General features: G+C 35.9%; 2 protein-coding genes across 5 annotated transcripts; both read left to right on the top strand.

Annotated features, from left to right (window-relative positions):
• The first annotated feature begins 26 nt into the window (after positions 1-26).
• On the top strand, positions 27-10,025 carry il17rc (interleukin 17 receptor C). The gene is made up of 17 exons (XM_082155840.1): positions 27-175; positions 1,291-1,631; positions 2,215-2,440; positions 2,534-2,589; positions 2,703-2,736; positions 2,894-2,988; positions 3,410-3,515; positions 3,979-4,020; positions 4,972-5,093; positions 5,224-5,280; positions 5,769-5,832; positions 6,230-6,447; positions 6,964-7,020; positions 7,127-7,169; positions 7,316-7,411; positions 8,148-8,183; positions 8,618-10,025. The coding sequence occupies exons 2-17, from the start codon at positions 1,524-1,526 to the stop codon at positions 9,298-9,300; spliced, it is 2,043 nt and encodes a 680-aa protein (XP_082011966.1). The 5' UTR covers positions 27-175; positions 1,291-1,523; the 3' UTR covers positions 9,301-10,025.
• Positions 10,026-10,163: 138 nt separating this feature from the next.
• Positions 10,164-17,915, top strand: creld1a (cysteine-rich with EGF-like domains 1a). Of its 4 annotated transcripts, none has more exons than XM_082155998.1 (6): positions 10,164-10,344; positions 12,896-13,119; positions 13,200-13,283; positions 13,387-13,482; positions 15,357-15,497; positions 16,701-17,915. In XM_082155998.1, exons 2-6 carry the CDS (start codon positions 12,951-12,953, stop codon positions 16,919-16,921), a joined length of 711 nt encoding a protein of 236 aa, XP_082012124.1. In that variant the 5' UTR covers positions 10,164-10,344; positions 12,896-12,950; the 3' UTR covers positions 16,922-17,915. The 4 variants fall into 4 exon arrangements, with proteins under 4 accessions (XP_082012124.1, XP_082012122.1, XP_082012125.1 ...); XM_082155996.1 differs by having other exon boundaries at positions 12,857-13,119; XM_082155999.1 differs by lacking the exon at positions 10,164-10,344 and adding an exon at positions 10,379-10,875.
• Positions 17,916-18,845: the final 930 nt, after the last annotated feature.

Raw genomic sequence — 18,845 nt, 5'->3', positions numbered from 1 at the left:
GTGCGTGTGTGTGTTTTGATTTTAAGCTGGGAGGGGTGAGTCTCTCATGTACACTCAAAGTTCACTCACACATTCTCATTTAATGACTGTGTGTCAATGGAAGCTAAGTCATGTGAGGCATCATAATACATGGAAGTGCTTCTAAAACATGAATTAAAATTAAGACTTCTGGGCAGTAAGTAACATTTTGCATTGTTTTTTGTTGTTGTTTTTTTTGTGAGCATTTTTTTCCTGATGTAATATTTGATCTTTTATTGTCATTTTTACCATAAGCTATCAATATCATCCTAGTATCAACATACCATAACCAAAAAATATTATGTATTTTAAAATTCAGTTATGTGTCATTAATAAACGTAAACGTAAATTATGTGTACGTAAACAATCAAAAAATAATTGATAAAAATGCTAAATTGTCTCACTTAAAAATACATGAGGGTCAATGAAAAATAAGGATGTCGGAGATGATAAAAAATGGAAATCATTTTAAAATCTAGTTTAAAACTAGATTATTTTTATACTCACACAAAGAAAATAGATTTAATGTTTGATATCAAGTGATAGTGATACTACTTTCCTTGCACTTTTACATTAAAATGTAACAAATGTCAATTTTGACAAAACATACCTTTTCATAAAAAGTTGTAAAAATGTAATCTACAAACAAATGTTGCAGGGGCTTTTTTTTTCAGAACTAAAATGTTCTGCTCATTTTTTGTGTGCGTCATTTTTGCTTATTAATGACGTTTAATGAGCTGGTGTTTTTGGTGATTTAGACGTAGTTCATTATAGGCTATTACTAAGTTGTTCCACTAAGTTGTCTTAAAGTTGAATTATAGCTATGTCCAATTTTATTTAAATGATTTGAAACCTAACATACAGATAGTGCCTGTGCTATCTTTAACATAAATGTCATTATTTCGATGTTCTAAATATGACATAAGAGTCCATATACGTTTATGGGCAATTTAAAGGAGTTACAATAAATGAGAACAATACGCATTGCCCTTTAAAATGTATCGGGAATCCAGACATTCCAAGAAGCAAACATGATTCATGAACACCCACGATATCTGCTAATCTGTCATTCACAGAGACACACCTGGGCATACTGGAACCAGGTGACTTCTTAGCAAACACACTTTTAGCGAACTTAGCGAACACGCTCTTTTAGGACCTGTGGCCGGTTGAATAAACTGCAACTGGCCCCAGAAGATCAAGTCGTATAACAGGAGCTGAAGACTTTAAATTAAGGAATAATGTATCTGATCGTTTTCTGTCGTCTTTCAGATAACCGGGACAATATGCTGCGTAACTGCGCGCTCTCGCGCTTCCTGCACGAGGAGACTCGAGTACTGGACGGATGATTCGGACTGTGTAAACGAACCGGTCAGAACTATGGTCCTCTGGGGTCCCTTAAAGCCTCATAGAGACTACATAGCGAAGGATATAATCTATGGGATTTTGTTCTTAACCAGTTTCGGTTAAGCGTCTGTTGGATACCAGAGTGAAACTGTTGCGCAATGGAGTTGACGTGGTGGAGAGTTCAACTGCTCCTATTGGCCAGCGCCTGTGTGTGTTCACTGGAACGAGTCGCACACAACCCAGAAAACGCCGTCATCTGTCCTCAGGTTGATGAATCATTTACTGAACAAGTTTGCTATTATTAATTGTTTGTATTCATTTAAACATAAAATATTATAAATATAAAATATCTACATCATGGTTACCAGTTCACAAAATATATTATATTATAGTAGTATATTATATTATTTAAAACAGTAGCCTACATAGAAGTAAAAATGTAAAATTCTAAGTAAATAAATAAGTATGAGCAACTTGACCCTACTAAAACTTTATAATAAATATTTTATTTTATATTTAAGTAAATATTAAGTTACAATTGTCAGGCATATTGAACATTGTAAAAGTAAACTGAATTTACAGAAAATTCTGATATATTATATTATATATTTGTAAAACAGCACATAGGATCAATTGGGGGGGGGGGGGGGGGGAGAGATCTTATATTATTATCTTCTTATTATGCATCTTATATTATTAAATGTTATATTGTTTATAGATTTTTACAGTTTGAGCCAATAAGACATGTCAAACAGCATTAATTCAAATGGTAATACAAAGATTATTAGAAGATACAGGCAAGGCAAGCAAGATAATTGATCAGATTATAACTTAAGTTTGTGTTTTTAGGCTCTTTCAAACTGCAGTGTGAGACATATAGAACCTCTCGTAGTTCATGATGTGGACTGTGGTCGTGCGTTTGTGTGTTCTCTGGACGTGACGCCAAAATTGTGCTGTCATGGGAAGGATTGTACACCATGCCTGTGGAGCAACATCTCTTTGAGTATTTCTCCAGATCCTGAGGATGAAGAGGGCAGCAATATTGAGGGATCAGAATATGAAGATGAAAACAGTGGTAAGTCCTTATAGTAGCAGCATATTACAGTTGTTGGTCTAATGTAGGACACAAACATATGGTTTACATAATCACAAACTTTTCTAATTTCAGGAGAATTGGATTCAGGATGCGTTTTCACGCCAAACAACACACCGGAAGGTCGAAGGGTAAGCTTTTGTTCATTCATAACAACATTTTAAATTTTATTTTGAAAAAAGAATGTGTCCGCACTCGATTTCATCTTTAATTAAAACCTTTAACGCCTCGCTCATTTTAACAGAAGGAACGCTCTCTCTGTGAAGACCCATATCAAGGTAGGCCAAGTGAACCTCAAAATATCTCTTAGTCCTTCATTTTTTTATCATTGCTAATGGATTTCCATTTTCTCACATAGTATGCTTTTGTTGAAAGACTATTGTTTGCCGTGTAGTGCATTGATAAAGCTCGACTCTTTGTCTCCTCTTCATGTAGTTGCGATATGCTACATCTCAGCAGAAAGGCAGCAAGAGCGCTGCAGGAGATTAGACTTCACAATGACTTCTGCTGCAACCCACAAACTTCTCAGTGTGAGTGTCTGTCACCTCTGTGTTCATTTCATCCTCAGCCGGTTCACATACTGCTCTCCTCTGTGGGCTGATCTGTGAGGCTGGATTGCTTGTACACTGTACATTTTTTAAAAAGCGAAAGTATTACACATTCTCAGTAAATAAATAAGCATGAGTAACTTGACCGAATTATTTATTTGTAATAGTAATGATGACAGTGTAGTATTTGAAATTTTTTAATTAATAGTTTATTTTATAATTAAATAAATATTTCTAGCAGGCCTGGCAAGTTCAAATTGTCAAGTGTATTGTTCATTGTAAAAGTAAACAGTGAACAAATGCAGAATTTCCGGAAAATCCTGATTCAAGCAGTGGTGAAGAAAATCTTTGCATAAAATGGTGACTTGATTTTAATCTCAGTGTTTAATTTTGTGTCACGCAGCTGATTCTGGTGGAGTATGAAGATGTTGACTTTGGCAGAAGCATGGAGATCAGTGTTGTGTCGTCCCCTCAGTCACGAGAAGTTCGTATCCCTGCATTAAAAGAAGGTAGCAGTTGCTTTTACTCACTCTATATACACATACACGACCTCCGGTCCAAAGTTTGGAATAATAATTAGTTTTTTTACATGTTCATCAAGGCTGCATGTTGAACACAGTAATATGTGTTTTACAAACACACAGTAAAAACAGTAATATTGTGAATCACAGGAATAAATTACAATAAAATTGTGAAATATTTTTTATTACAATTTTAGATTTGCCATTACAGGAATAAATTACAATTACAATAAAATAATAATAAATAAATAAAACATTTTATTTTAGATCATAATAACATTTCACAATATTACATAGCCTTGTTATTTAAACTATTTATTTATGCTGAAGGGCACATGCAAGTATCAATGATGTTTTCATTTACCAATCAGTAACATGTCAGTTTCGTTCAAAATGTCCATTTAAAAAAAAATTATGAGGGTGACCATTAATATGTTTTTTCTCTTGGCAGTATGTTCCTCACCACACCTCAAAGACATAAAGCAGTGTAAAGGTATGTTTGGATTCATTGTGTTGCTTAATCTCTATGACTTTAAAATAGCTTCCCCTATATTCAAGTTCATACTAAATGTATTTTAAACAGTAGGCCTACTCCTAAATTGCTAATAATGGCATTTAGGAATAATTGAATAGGTTTCTTCAATGGTTATTGTCAGGGTTCTGTCACCTCTGTCTAGTGTGTTTCTTGGTTTTGTGACAGAGCCCTGACACTCCTGTATTCTCCTGTCTTTGTCTGTGTGTCTTGTTGTGTTTCTGTCTTGTGCTGTGTCACACGCAGCTAGTGTTTCTCACTGGCTGCGTGCGTTCATGTTATCTTTTTTTTGTGTGAACACACGTCTTATGAGTGTCTCTCATTAGCTGCATGTTCGGGTTTTGTTCTGTGTAAGCTCATGGCTAGCGATTGGTTATTGTTGGTCATGTGATTTTATGTTTGATGTGAGCACATAGCTTGTCTCGTTATGCTTCCCTGTGCCATGTGCTCTCTTGTCCATTGTCTGACCCCGCCCATCTTATTATCTGATATTGGTTCAGTTTCCCTACCTGTACTCCCTCATTACCTGTCTTGTTTGCTGTCCTATTTATTCCCCTTGTGTTTGCTGTCCTGTGCCAGATTGTTGTCGCACGCTGTTGTTACCCTGCCTGTCTGATGATTCCTTGCGTGCATGCGTGCGTGCGTGCCCGTCCGTCCGTCCGTCCGTCCTGCTTAGTCGTGTGTGTGTCCTGCTTAGTCAAGTCTAGTCTGTAGTGTTTTCCCCCATGGAGTAGTTTCTGTTTGTGTTTTGTTTTACTTAAATAAAGCCCATATTCCTCTGCATCCTTGAGTCCTCACTTCAACCCTACCTCAACCCGTGACAGTTATTTGCAGTACCTAATGTTTAGCATATGTATGATAAAAAGCATCCACATTTCACTTAATACTCCATGTTTGGCTGATCATTTTTAGGTCCCAGGATCATCATTGAGAGACATGATGGTGTGATTAAGGTTCTGGTAGTCGAAGAGGATAAAGAATCGTCTAAACCCACATTTATGTGTATGAAACGTGGCAGAAAAGGCAAATGCTGGGTCAGTTAATTTTCACGTTACTTCTGTGCGAATAATGTCTGAAGGCTCATTGCGCTTACTATGCAAACCGGTTTGTTCTTTTCATCACCTGCCTTTTCTTTGAACTTAACATACCTTTTTTTTCTCTCAGCTCTTGGAAAATAACAGCATTCCAGTGGAGTCAATCACTGACTGCATGTGTTTCCAGGTACTTTTCAAACATGCACACACTCAAAACAATGCCTGCTAAAACTAGTGTTGTAGTCAAGACCAAAACCAATGTGTGTTGAGACTAAGAAAAGAACAAGACTTTGAGGGGTTGAGACCAATACAAGACCAAGTCAAGACCAATGTGTGTTGAGACCAAGAAAAGACCAAGACTTTAAGGGGTTGAGAATACAAGACCAAGGCAGGACGAGATCGAGTAAAGACCAAGACCAGACCAGCACTCCTTAAATTCATCTAAAAGATACACATTTATTGATTTCTGACTGGGCACAACAGTAACAAAAGAAATCAAATTAGAAATAAGTTATTGATTGCATTTCAAGCAGGACATTTTACATCCAATCACATTAGTGATGTTAACAAATAAATCAGAAAATGCACTGGCAACCGATCTTGAGTACTACAACACTAGCTAAAACACATTTGTACGTTATTTTAACATGCCCTTTGTCTGTGCATACACTTTAGGCTTGGAAAGAAGATCTGAATAAAGCTCGTTCAGAATACTGTCCCTTTGAAAACAATAAAACAGGTAAAACCACAACAAAATTCCACAAATGGCCCCATGACTTTTCTAGTTGTTAGGGATTTTCTGGGTAAGGATTAATAAAAGTATATATTTAAAATATACTGATATAAATATAAATATAATATTTTTATATGTTAAGGATTAATAAAAAATATATTTTCAAAACAGATTTATATTTTGTAAAATTGTATATATATATTTTTTTTCCTTCTACCTGATAAAATGTTTTATAGCTTGGCATAACTAGAAAATAAATCATCAAAATACATGACTTTTCCATGTCGAGAAACCACCATTTTAAAATTAGACCTCATACTGTATGGGTTTTCTTGAAAATAAAAGCTAGATCTGGAGGATGTTCAATGACATTCTGTCTACCTACAATGTTTTTCTCCGGCAGAATTGAATGCCAATGTCCTGAGAAGCATGTCATTGTCTGTGGCCCACACCAAGACAAATGATGATGAGCCGGTGATGAGCTGGAATTTAACGGTAGCCTGCAGGATAAGTGCTGAGCTGTGGCCGTGTCAGCTCGAGGCTGATGGACAATGCAGAGAAATTAAAGGAATCAAACAGCAGCACTTGAAGGATTGGGAGGAAAACAGCACAATGCTATGGGTAAATATATGGGAATATGTCAAATCTGACATGAATGGAATGAGTGCAACAGTCGGTTACCTCCATTCATTTTCTCCGTTGGGAAGTCAATTTTTAACAATAACTTAAAAACCTTTAAAGACAGCTTTGTGAGCTACAAGGTTGTTAATCGATGATATTTGCTTCTGTTGAACCTGTCAGCCCATATTATTTTTTCGTATAAAATTGAACAGCAAAATCGATGGTGTAAAACTACACTACCCATGATGCTGTACAGAAAATTCCACCAATTAGTGAGAGAAAAACAGCTCTAGCTTTCACTAGTGAGCTCAGACTTTTGGACTTTTGAAGCTGAATGACTCCCAGGTACACAACAATACAATATGTTAAATAGGCCGTACTTCTATCTTGTTTGGTTTCATTTTCATTTATGTGAAATTGAATATCACATCTACTCTCAGACTGAAGTCAAAGTCAATAATTGGTTTTCCATCTGGTTAAAAAGTGGTTTGCTATAATGCTATATTTGCTCTGCAGGCATCCGGTAATTTTGTGAATATCACGTCTCGGAATCACCGGCAGCTCTGTGTGAAGGTATGATATCATCTCCCTTTTTAATTTCCTTAGTTTGACCTCATTTTAGTGCAAACAGACCATGAACATGGTAAACATTATTCATTGTTTGTGTGTTTGTCTGCAGGTTAAAGTGGATGGAAAGATTGTGCTGTACTGTCAACATCGATGTAAGACCTATATCCTGTTTAATTAAAGCTGCCATTCATTGTCATTCATGGTGATGCTTGTGTGTTCGTGTGTGTTAAAACCAATATTTGCTGTACTGAATATATGACAGATGTTATCAGTTGTTTCATGGTGTATGTTGTTTTAGTGGAACGACAGTACTGGAGCCTTCTTGTTCTTCTACCGCTGATCCTTGTTTGTCTGACTATTTTTGGAGTACTTCTTCTGGTGAACAAACTGAAATGTAAGTCTTTACAGCATCTCTGTTTATATAGTAAGACGTTTTCCTCTCAGCAACAAAGAAACTACAACACAATGTATGACTTTTATTACTATTATTATTATACTGTATATATTTAAATTTTAATTTGTGTATATTAATAATCTATTTGTGATGTTTTGTTTTTGTTTTGTTTTATACAAATCTGTCATATATTCATCATGATATATTATATTAATAGATCGCCAGTATTTTAATGACTTGTCACCCTGATGTCTAGATATTGCCAGTGGCTATTAAAAAATCCATTTGCCAATATATAAACTCAGTTACTTTATATATATCGTTGTGTCAAGTAAATTCAGCATTTTTATGCCAGATAACTACTGTTCTGCCAAAGTACAACTGATCAGAAACTTTATATTACTGAGCCCAGAAGATTTGAAGAGACAGTTGTGTTTTTTGTTGAGATTTTCGAGATGTTGACCGGACAGACTCTGTGTCCGTTTTGCATTTGTCTCTCTGCTCTGAATGGCTCTATTCATGCGGTACATATTTTTGTGCTGATCTGTGTAGAACATGTTTATTCCATCTCAGCATGCTCTTTGTCTGTCTCTTCTCCTCCTTCTTCATGTCTCATTTTCTGTTCTTTCATCCATCTTGGCCTTTTCTGTGTCTTACACTGTTTTAGTTTCTTTCAATGGTTTCAAACATGTTTTTGTCTGATGAGATTAAACATTCTTGTATGTCTCTCTCACAGTGTCTCATAGCGAATGGGACAGATGTCATTCTCAAGGTACACAAGCTGTTTATGCATGTATATGTCTGTAAGAAGTGCACGTCCTGATTTTGCCGAGTTACACGCGTTCCTGGGTCAACATATTTTGTTGATCCTGGAACAACATTCCTGTCAGAAAATTTAGTCCTAAACCCTAAACCTAACCCTATCATAAGTTATCCCTAAAATCTGATGGAAATTAGGGTGAATAACACTGATGTAGAAGCACCAAACCCTGGTTGTAAGCCTAAACTGGACATAAAGTGTAAACTTGTCCCTCAAATCTGATTGGTTGATCAGAATGTTGTTCCTGGATCAACAAAGATGTTGATCCAGGAACATGTTGTACTTGGTGAAATCAGGTTCTGTGCTTTCAAGCATAGGGAAATTTCTGCAATTTTTTTCTTTATTTTTCTTTATTTACTTACTTAATTTACCTCTTCTCTCTCTAGATATGAAGGGACAGGTGTTGTTGCTCCATTCCTCAGCCACCGACCCACAGTTGGTGTGTAGGCTGGGCCTGTTGCTTTCTGAGCTGGGTTTCGGAGTATTTCTCGACCTGTGGAACCAAACAGAGCTTGGTTCTCTCGGGCCGGCAGCGTGGCTCCATTCCAAGCTCGATCACATCCAGAAACACGGAGGCAAAGCCCTTCTTTTGCTTTGTCCATCAACACTACAGAGAGCCGAGTGCTACTGGAACATTGCAGTGGAAAAACAAAGCAATCCTGCCACATACTCCTCAGATACGCTGGCTTCGGCCCTGGCCTGCATTTTAGCTGACCGCCAGAAGGGCGGCGCTGCTCAGCGGTTCGTCCTTGTGCAGTTAGACTGTCACGAACTTTTCATTAAAGAGGAGCTGCCAGTGTTGTTCAGGGGCCTGCCGCTCTATAAACTGCCCTCACAGTCTCAGGGATTACTTATGGAACTGTGTTTGGAGAGCCCAAATAATGTGTGCGAGAAGTTGAAGAAGATGTGGTGGATAAAAAGGGCACGAAGGAAGATGGCCAAAGGAGTGCAGAACATTTCTAATAGCACGAGGGCGAGGACTGAAACCATGCTCACTCAAAGTGACACACTCAGCCTAGACACGGAAGACACTGAGGAAAGAGTTTTTCTCAAAAATGAACAGCACTGACATGTCATGTACTCTCATCACAGCAGAACATTGTTTTTAAAATGTCTGTCACTATGGACTATGGACAGACTACATACAAGTACCAGAAGGTACCATGGTAATAGCATGTCCTTTAAAACATGGTATTGTCATGTTTTTCTGTGCGTATGGAAATACTAAAGATTTTTAGACGTGCCATAGTACCATCACATCATGAAGTACCTTGGAGTACTTTATGATATGGTATAGATATTGTATTTAGCCCTACAATACCTGGATATAACCTCAGAGGATTGCTTAAGAAGGAAGTCTGCATGTCCATGTGCACATGAGGACATTTCAAAGTACAGAGTACAGACGCTACAGGAAGTAAATGAAGAAATTAAATGGATAAATACACTGCAAATTAAAAGAGATCACTATATGCCTACAAAGGCTATTCTATAGAATATGTAGCCTATAATTCCTACTCATATATTTTTATATTTGGAAAGCCGTTACCTCTATATTGTTACCTTTTCATCTAACATGGTGTTTGTAAATAATTCACTGGATTTTGGCAAATATATAATATTTAGGCTACATAAATTTCAAATGTAAACATGGCTTATTTTGTTAACTGAAAGTTTGTAATGTCATGCATTTGAAATGCTCTAGTTGTACTCAATTATACGGTTTATTGGCACTTTTAGTGTTCTGTCATGGGCTGACTTGAGTGGAATTGAATAAATGAAAAACTAGCTAGACTTCTCTGGTCTCACAGCCTGGTCTGTTTGCTGGTTTTTAAAAAGGTTTGGGGCATGCTTCAGCTGGTCAGACTGGCCAACCACAGACGAACACCAACTTAGACAAGACTAACCATCAGGCAAGTCTATAAAAAGAAGATAAGGAGGGGAACACCATACAAATATTGTAGCCTACACCACCAGACCCGCTGCTAAAAATACACGCTGTTATTTGAGAAGAGTGTCGCGCGCGACGTCCGGCTGCACTGGTTTTGCGCGTTCATGACTGAAGAGAAGTTCTTTAGAAACAGAGAAAAAGACTTGGTGAATCGAAAGTCAGGTATAATTTATCTAAACAATAATTGTTCCACTTTAAATCTTTATTGTGTATTTTAAAAACCAGAGACTTTCTCGCTAGAGGTTAAAAACAAAATCCAGAATGACCCTGAAGCAGCGTTTATCCGATCTAGTCATGTGGTGTGTGTTATTTTTCTCCGCGCTGGTCAACCATTTGTGATTCTCATAGAAAGCAGTTGTTAGTGTGCGTTCTCTTAATATTCATGAGCCAACGCATCACCACTGAAGGATTGTCACGGCACCTCATATATTTTAATGAGCAAGCTTTTTCCATATAACGTTTATCTGGAATACCCTATCCACGAAGAACGTCTTCGCCATAATAGAATTTGTAATTATCCGTCAAACGGCGCACAGAGAGAGAGAGAGAGAGAGAGAGAGAGAGAGAGAGAGAGAGAGAGAGAGAGAGAGAGAGAGAGAGATCTGCTGCGTCCTGAACCCGAAAAGCGCAAACTGGGAAAACTGGTTTTACGGACATCCCAACCATCACTCTCGAGTCTCATGTCGCATGTTTGTGAGTAGGCTATTTAAAATACGAATTCCATGCTGAACTTGTCTAACTTTTGCGTTCTGCTTATTGATTTCGTTTTAACTAATCAAAACGTTAAAAATATAGCCTGTAGCTAAATATAATTTTCCTGTTAACAATTTTTTACGAATCTAAACAAATGTCGTTATTAAAAACATATAGGCTACTACACTTTATTTTAAGGTGACGTAGTTACATTGTAGCCTACTTACTTAAATAAGTAGGCTACTGAGAATTAACTACATGTAGGCTACTTACTATAGACTTACGATTAGGATTTGGGGTAACACTTTATTTTACAGTGTCCTTGTTACGTAATGTTACATGTACTTACCATAGTAACAGTAAATTATGCATAATTACATGCAACTAACCCTCAGCCAAATCCTAATCCTACCTTAACCCTATAGTAAGTACATTGCTTAAGTTGCTTAATATTACTCAGTACTTAAATATATAATTATACTGTCACAATGACACTATAAACTAAAGTGTAACCGGATTTGGTTTAGGTTTTACTTGTTATTATGCATAATTTAGGGTAGACTGGGTACAGTTGGAACACTTTTTGCTTTTTCCGTTACCACACCAAAACTATAGGGACTGAAAAGAAGTGACATTTCCTTTACTTGTCTACTAAAATGTTAATAATTATTAACATCCATAAGTAGGTAATATTTGCCTCAATTAGCTCATAAACACAAGAAGCGTTTTTGTTCCAACTGTACCGGGTAGCCTACCCGAGTACAGTTGAGACACCCATCCGTAATGCTGTAAAGCTGCCTAACCAATTAATTGCAAATGTAAAATACCTTTAAAAATGAGAATTCAACCGTTTTTATTTCCATTCTGTATAAAAGTAGTTAATTTGTAAAAAGTACAGTAGGCTAATAGCAAACAGCAATACAATATTTAATTTTATTCATCATTTTAATAGTAACAGTTGAAAATTTGAGTAACAGTAAAAAACTTTGAACAATTGCAAACAGCAATAATAAAACACATCAAATGCAAACAATAACCTAATAAATAATGAATGTGACTATAAACTTGTGATCTTACATCGGGCAACTAAACTGCGTGTGCCGCAATAGGATTAGTTGCGGGTACATTTGATTCATTGTGCCTCAGCTGTTACCCCGTAGACCACCTCGAACATTTCTCTAGATTTTAAAGGCACACTATGCAGTTTCCGTTTTTCTCAAACAGCGACCCCTAGAGTCGCTGTGGAGTACTTGTATTTAACGTTACTCTAGTAAATACCACTCACACACAGCCGTCTCTGCACTCTTCCGACCGTGTTTTCTTCGTTTTCTTCTTCGACTCTGCCATGATTCACATCTGAAATGCGTGCTAGTGTCTTCCATAGAGGCTGCTTCATATGTTGTTGATGGATGTGACGTCGTGCCGTAAAGCAAGTCGTGATTCTCGCGAGATTTGTCGGGGCGCCACCTCTCAAACCTGCTTTGCTGGTTGTACTCGCGCTCCAAAAAAGTAATATGTAGAAACTTTGGGTAAAATACAAGTCAAGCACCAATATAAATTGCAATTTATAATTGTTATATTTATATTTGACAAATTCTAATAAATAAACTGAATTAATGAAGTTAAATAACTCAGTCCGAAAATAAACAATAAGAATGTACAATGCACAATAACAGAAATGTGAAATGAGAACATTTTCTGTAATTTAATAATTTTTTTATAAATGCAATCCTTTAATTATTTAAAGAAATTTTTAAATAATTATCACAGCTGAAATAACAGTTAAACTAAGGTCTAAAATCATAACTGATAAAAGCAGTGGCCTGATTTATTTAACATAGAGTTCTTACACCTCAAACACTTTAAATAATAAAATGAAGCTGCTTTGGATAAAAGATCACACCTTAAAATTGTTACAAGTTTTTGTAAATGAAATTCACTTTTTTGTCCTCAAACAAATCCCTGTTTTTAAAATCATCAGACGTCACAAGGAGTTTTAATCTGAACGTCTCCGTATCAGCTTATACTTTGAGGAAAGTGGGAGTTTGAAGGGTTGCACTGATGCGTGGAGAGTGATGTCCCCCTCACGGATGTTCTTCCTGTCTACTGTGCTCGTCGTGGCCCTTTTTCACCTCGTTTCGGGTCAGAACTGCTCAGAGCACTGCAAAGCATGTGGAGGGCCAGAGAAAGACCAATGTCTTCAGTGCCACACCGGATTCATCCTGCATGACAACCTGTGCGTGGGTAAGATGATCAACAGAGTGTTCGCTTGATTCACCTCATGCTCCATTTCATTCAGAGGTTCACTTCTTTAACGTCGACAGATATTGATGAATGTGGTACTGATCTGGATCGGTGTCCCGACAACACGTACTGCTTGAACACCCATGGCTCTTATGAATGCAAAGGTCAGTGGGATTTACTTTTATCATTAACACAACCAGATTAACCAGAGTAACACTCTTGATAACACTGTTTTCCTTTTATCTTATTATTTTATTATTTCTCCAGAATGTGATAAGGCCTGTGTTGGCTGTATGGGTGGAGGAGCTGCCCGCTGTAAGAAATGTGCTCCTGGTTTCAGGTCATCAGGCATGAGATGCATAGGTGAGTTGTAGTCCATATAACTAGTGTCGTTTTTCACTCTTTGAAGTATAAAATATAACTAGGAGTATAAAATGAATCCACTATTTCACCTGCCCATTCAGCCTTAAAGGTTAATAGTAAACTAACTTGGCTTGCTGTATTATTTTGATTACACATGAATAAAAAAAATAAAAAAAAGATGTATTAACCATTTATAATAAATACTGCAATATTCCATAAACAAATGAAACTGGAATTGTCCATTTTGATTTCATGGTGAATTTAGAGTTGAGAAACTTTTGTGGACTCGGTTCTTTCTCAGGTTTGTTCTGAAATTACTTAAAAAATACAAATTGAAATTTATTTTCTCTAAAGCCTGCAGCGTTTTAGACTCTCCCCAGAAGTGAATATCATGCATTCTCTGACTGTACCACAAAGCTTCCGTTCACAGAAGCTTTGAACAGAAGAACTGAGCAGAATATTTGTGGTACAGCCAGAGAATGCATGATATTCACTTGAGGAAGGAGTCTAAAATGCTGAAGGCTACATGTAGAGAAAAGTTCAAGTTGTATTTTTTTTAAGTAATTTGAGAACAAACCGAATCAGGTGCACAAAAGTTTCACATTTGAGATTTTTGTCGGCTGAATTCTGCCAACATTTTGGACAAACATCAGTGTTGTAAATGTAAGAAAAAAAATATCAGAATTTTGAATATTGACTTTCTATGTCTTGTTTCTTTTATTGTAGATCTGCTTTGTTTGGCTGAATAGTGTAAAGATGTTCCTTTATCTTGATTGACATACAGTAATATTAAAAGCATGAGTAAATCATTTAAAATATATTATAGTTTCTAATGCAATGAGATCCAGACAAGCAATGATTATGTCAAAGATCAAAATTGAATAAGGAATAACAAATTTATTAAGTAAAAATTATAAAGACAACAAATTAATTAAGTAAATATGAAAATTGTACTAGCAAATAGGTTTAAACAGAAATAAGATCTATCTTATTCAATAGTTTAAAATAAATTACAAAATAAAATTACAAAAATGCATGAGCAAAATAAGAGCAACGAATATAAATGCAGGAAACTTGCATCCTCCTTAACTTATGATTTGGTCTATAAGAAAAGGTCAAATATTTATCCATTATGTCAAAGTTGGTGTAACGGCTAGGTCAAATGTCAAATATAGATGAAAATGGAAAAACAAGGTGTTAAGAGAATTATGCAGATCTTGCATGATCTCATGTCTGCAGAGATGGAAACAGTCATATTTCGATACAAATGTACATTGCATATTAAATTCTGATGGAAAATACACCCACTCGATCTTACAGCACAGAAGAGACACCAAAGATCTTACATTTGGAACTAATCAAACATATTAGAGCATATAGTAGAAAATATGTAAATGAATGAATAACATGTAAAATAATAAAAATGCAACATACTGTAAGGAATATAACAATTAATGATGATTAAATGAATACATAGTTATCAATGACTAAAATTTACCCCAAAAAAAGAGATTGATTAGATTCATAAAAAGGAATACTTAGTAAAATAAATAAATAAAAGGCATTAATCAAATAAATGCATGTGAATGCATTTGCTACTGTTCAAGCTTGAAAAATCTATGAACAGAGAATTAATCTCTTAATTAATAGTTCTTCTGCATGAAATGCTACCATCTTGTGGCTATAATACGCATTTCCAGCAAGAAAGTTAACAAAACATTTTTTATCATTAGTATATTGCAATATTATAATTTCTTAATTGTCTATTTGTTCTATAATTGTCAAGCTGTTTCTCTTTTCTCCTCCTCATTTTTCCGTTAGCATTAAACTGGTTGGGTGTGTGTTTGAGAAATGACAGCTGTATTCTCCTGCAGATATAGACGAGTGTGGTGAGGAGGTGTTGGCCTGTCCTGGTGTCAGTGTCTTCTGTGTGAATACAGAGGGCTCTTTTCACTGTCAGTGTGCAGGCGGATACACACGCACGGGCAACACCTGTGAGAGGAGCCAGACCACAGGTGAGCTGGAAACATGGGCTGCATTCCAAATCACACACTTCCTTACTATATAGTAGCTGAAAAACAGAATGTGACAAAAGAAGTATGTCCGAATTTACAGTACTCATAAAACAGTAGGAAAAATGTACCTGGATGACCTACTTCTTCCTGTGAGATTCTGAAGTGTGCATATGATGGACACTTTACTGTCCCATGAGGCCACGGGAGTGGATTAATCAATGGCAGTGAAGTGACGTAACTGACGCTGGTAGATCACATGATAATGACAACATGGCGAGTGTAGTACGTCTACTCTAGATGAACCGTAACTCTAGAGTAAGTACATGTAGTTAATTAATATTACTGAGTGCAGTAACACTTTATTTTACAGTGCCCTTGTTACATATGTTACATGTACCATAGTAATAACAGTAAATTATGCATAATTACATGCAATTAACCCTCAACCAAATCCTAATCCTACCCTAACCCTATAATAAGTACATGTAGTTGCTTAATATTACTCAGTACTTAAATATATAATTACACTGTAACAATGACACTATAAACTAAAGTGTAACACTGAGTGCTTATTTGAGTAAGTACAATGTAACTATGTCACCTTAAAATAAAGTTTAACCAAAATATTTCTTGTGGTTTTAGTTTTAGTAAATTATAAAAGCCCGCTGCGAACCCAAAAGACCTTTGCGGTTTCATGTAACTCAGTGTATTGTGCTTGTTACAATATGAGATAAAGGATTCATGTTTGTGTTCATGAGTTGCTAAACCTGTTCTACATGCAACTTTATTGTCTAAGTTGGGAGCCAACATGCTGTTAAACAAAAGTGAAAGTTTCATTCATTAACATTAGTTAATGCATTAGTTAACATGAACTAACTTCGAGCAATATTGTTTTTTACAGCATTTATTAACTGTTGTTTAAGTTAGTTAATAAAAATAGTCGCTCATTGTTCACTGAACTTTAGTTACTTTAATAATAAATATTCCTGTGTACTTTCCACTTACGGTGCATAATTCATCAATGCACATTATAAAAAAAAAGGAAAAAAAAGAGAATGTCTTCTGAAGTGGTTCATTGATATCTATATTCTCTTTTTTCACCAACTATTTTTATGTAATTTGAACAACACTGCATTTAAACTGAATAATTGAAATGCATGTTTTTTTCTTGCATGTTTCTATATTTTCTGTATCTTTTCTCAGATTCTGCAGAAAAGGGTTTTTTCGATGACATTCAGGAGGATGAAATCGAGGTTCTGCAGCAGATGTTCTTCGGGGTGGTGTTGTGCGCACTGGCCACGTTGGCGGCTAAAGGGGACTTGGTGTTCACCTCCATCTTTATGGGTGCCGTGGCAGCCATGGCTGGATACTGGCTCTCTGATAAGAGCGACCGACTGATAAATTCCATCTTGAAGGGGAGATAAATACAAAAGGGGCCTGCAAAGTTATTTGCAGTTGTTTTCTGCAAAGTCTACAACTTTTTTGAGTTGGGCCATTTCAATGAGATGAATGTATGTTGACATCAAATGGCCCAAGCAACAAGAAAGAAAAAAAAAATCTCATTCCACTCACTAGTTGCCTGTATCGAGAATAACTTTTTGGATGAATATGAATTTTTTATTGTGTTGTTTGTGTTTTTAGGTTGCAAACTAACAGTTTAGCCTAACAGCATTGTACTAACTGGTTAACAAAAGTTATTTTGATTAGGTGGAACATGATTTCATAACTGTTTTTTGATCAGACTTTATATAGTGAGCGTCTGGTGGTAATTGCTTTTTATGGTGCATTCTGAAATTTTTTAGGTGAAGTGCATTTTAGCAGCTTTAAATAAAATGTCACATATGCTAGAAAAGCTTATTTTCTAAGCGTAATAATTGCGCACTATCTTTCAAAAGTTTGGGGTTGGTAAGATTATGTTTTTGAAAGAATCTGCTCACCAAGGCTGCTTTTATTTGATCATAAATACAGTAAAAACAGCAATACTGTAGAATACTATTACAATTTAAAATATTTTTATGTATTTATTTGGATATATTTTAAAATGTAATTCTTGTGATGCAAAGCTGAATTTTCAGCATTGTTTCTCCTGTCTTCTTCAGTCACATGGTCCTTGAGAAATCATTAAAATATACTGATTTGCTGCTGAAGGAACATTGATAATAAATTAATATTAATATTTATGTAGAAACTGTGATGTTTGTAAAAATAGAACATTCAAAATGACTTTTTGCCAATTTTTCTTTTTAATTTGCAATTTAATGTCCTTCCCAAATAAAATAAAAATAAAAACCTCACTGTCAACAAACTTTTGAACGGTAGTGTATTTGATATAAAATGTACTTTTATGAGGACACTGTAAAACACTCTTTGGACTTCAACTAATAAACTTTTATTTGTGGTTTTAAATGAAACAGAGCATATCAGAAAGAAAGTCACTTTTATTTAATGGATATAAACAAGCCGACTGACACTCAAGAATAGTTGGGGGCTACAACACATACAATAGCAAATATCAGGGAGGTTAAGGACTCTTGAGTAAAGCCCAACAGGGTTTAAAAACATCGAACATGACACAGATTTCACACCGAACGCCTCCGAGGCTCTTGCACCGCTAACTTTCTGCAACACGCACTCAGCCACTCACACCCTGTAACAATCTTATTTGCATACACGGACACAATCATGCAAGCATATCCCACACTCTTTTAGCGTCTCAGATCTGCACCCCGAAAACATGCGAACGCTTTTATTTTGTTGCACGGGCAATCCACTGGCAGTGGGCGGGAAGATGTGGGTGAGGACACACCATTCTCAAACACATTACACCATCATGATGCCAATGCGTCTCATCCGTGACGACTGATGCACCATGGGAAAATGAACCCCACGTTCACACGGTATCATTCAGCATGCTGACACTCACATTGGACTTGTTTGCACTGCTGTACAGAAAAAGAAAAGTAAACTAATTTCATGTACAAATCTTACAGTTCCAAACTGACATATTCCACACAAAAAAAAAGAAGAAGAAAAAAGCATGAACCATAAAAAAAACATAACATAAATAAATATCTTAAAAAAGTAAAAACAATGTTTCTTAGATTTACTATTTCTTTTCTGGCATTTGTCACAGTGGTTTGTATTATCCAGAGGTTTGCATTTTTTGACATCATGAAATAAAAGAAACAATGCAACTGGCACACAACAAATATAAATATAGAGAGAAATCTTCATTTTTGTTCTCTTTATTTTGGACCTTTTCTCTTACCAGAGGCCCTTTGATATACGTCTTGAGCCTACAGGGCTGAAACTTCTTTCTCTTGATATTTATTTCTGCGTATAGAGATC

The sequence above is a fragment of the Leuciscus leuciscus genome, assembly GCF_965113295.1.
Source record: "Leuciscus leuciscus genome assembly, chromosome: 23".
NCBI classification, from domain to species: domain Eukaryota; kingdom Metazoa; phylum Chordata; class Actinopteri; order Cypriniformes; family Leuciscidae; genus Leuciscus; species Leuciscus leuciscus.
This window is presented reverse-complemented; position numbering and strand designations above follow the sequence as displayed.

Excerpts from the sequence above, each read along its gene's own strand:
- il17rc (XM_082155840.1), top strand. The coding sequence starts at position 1,524 with ATGGAGTTGACGTGGTGGAGAGTTCAACTGCTCCTATTGGCCAGCGCC. Across the intron at positions 2,737-2,893 it reads CTGTGAAGACCCATATCAAG|TTGCGATATGCTACATCTCA; the intron begins GTAGGCCAAGTG and ends CTCTTCATGTAG. Across the intron at positions 7,170-7,315 it reads GCTGTACTGTCAACATCGAT|TGGAACGACAGTACTGGAGC; the intron begins GTAAGACCTATA and ends ATGTTGTTTTAG.
- creld1a (XM_082155998.1), top strand. The coding sequence starts at position 12,951 with ATGTCCCCCTCACGGATGTTCTTCCTGTCTACTGTGCTCGTCGTGGCC. Across the intron at positions 13,120-13,199 it reads GCATGACAACCTGTGCGTGG|ATATTGATGAATGTGGTACT; the intron begins GTAAGATGATCA and ends TAACGTCGACAG. Across the intron at positions 13,483-15,356 it reads ATCAGGCATGAGATGCATAG|ATATAGACGAGTGTGGTGAG; the intron begins GTGAGTTGTAGT and ends ATTCTCCTGCAG.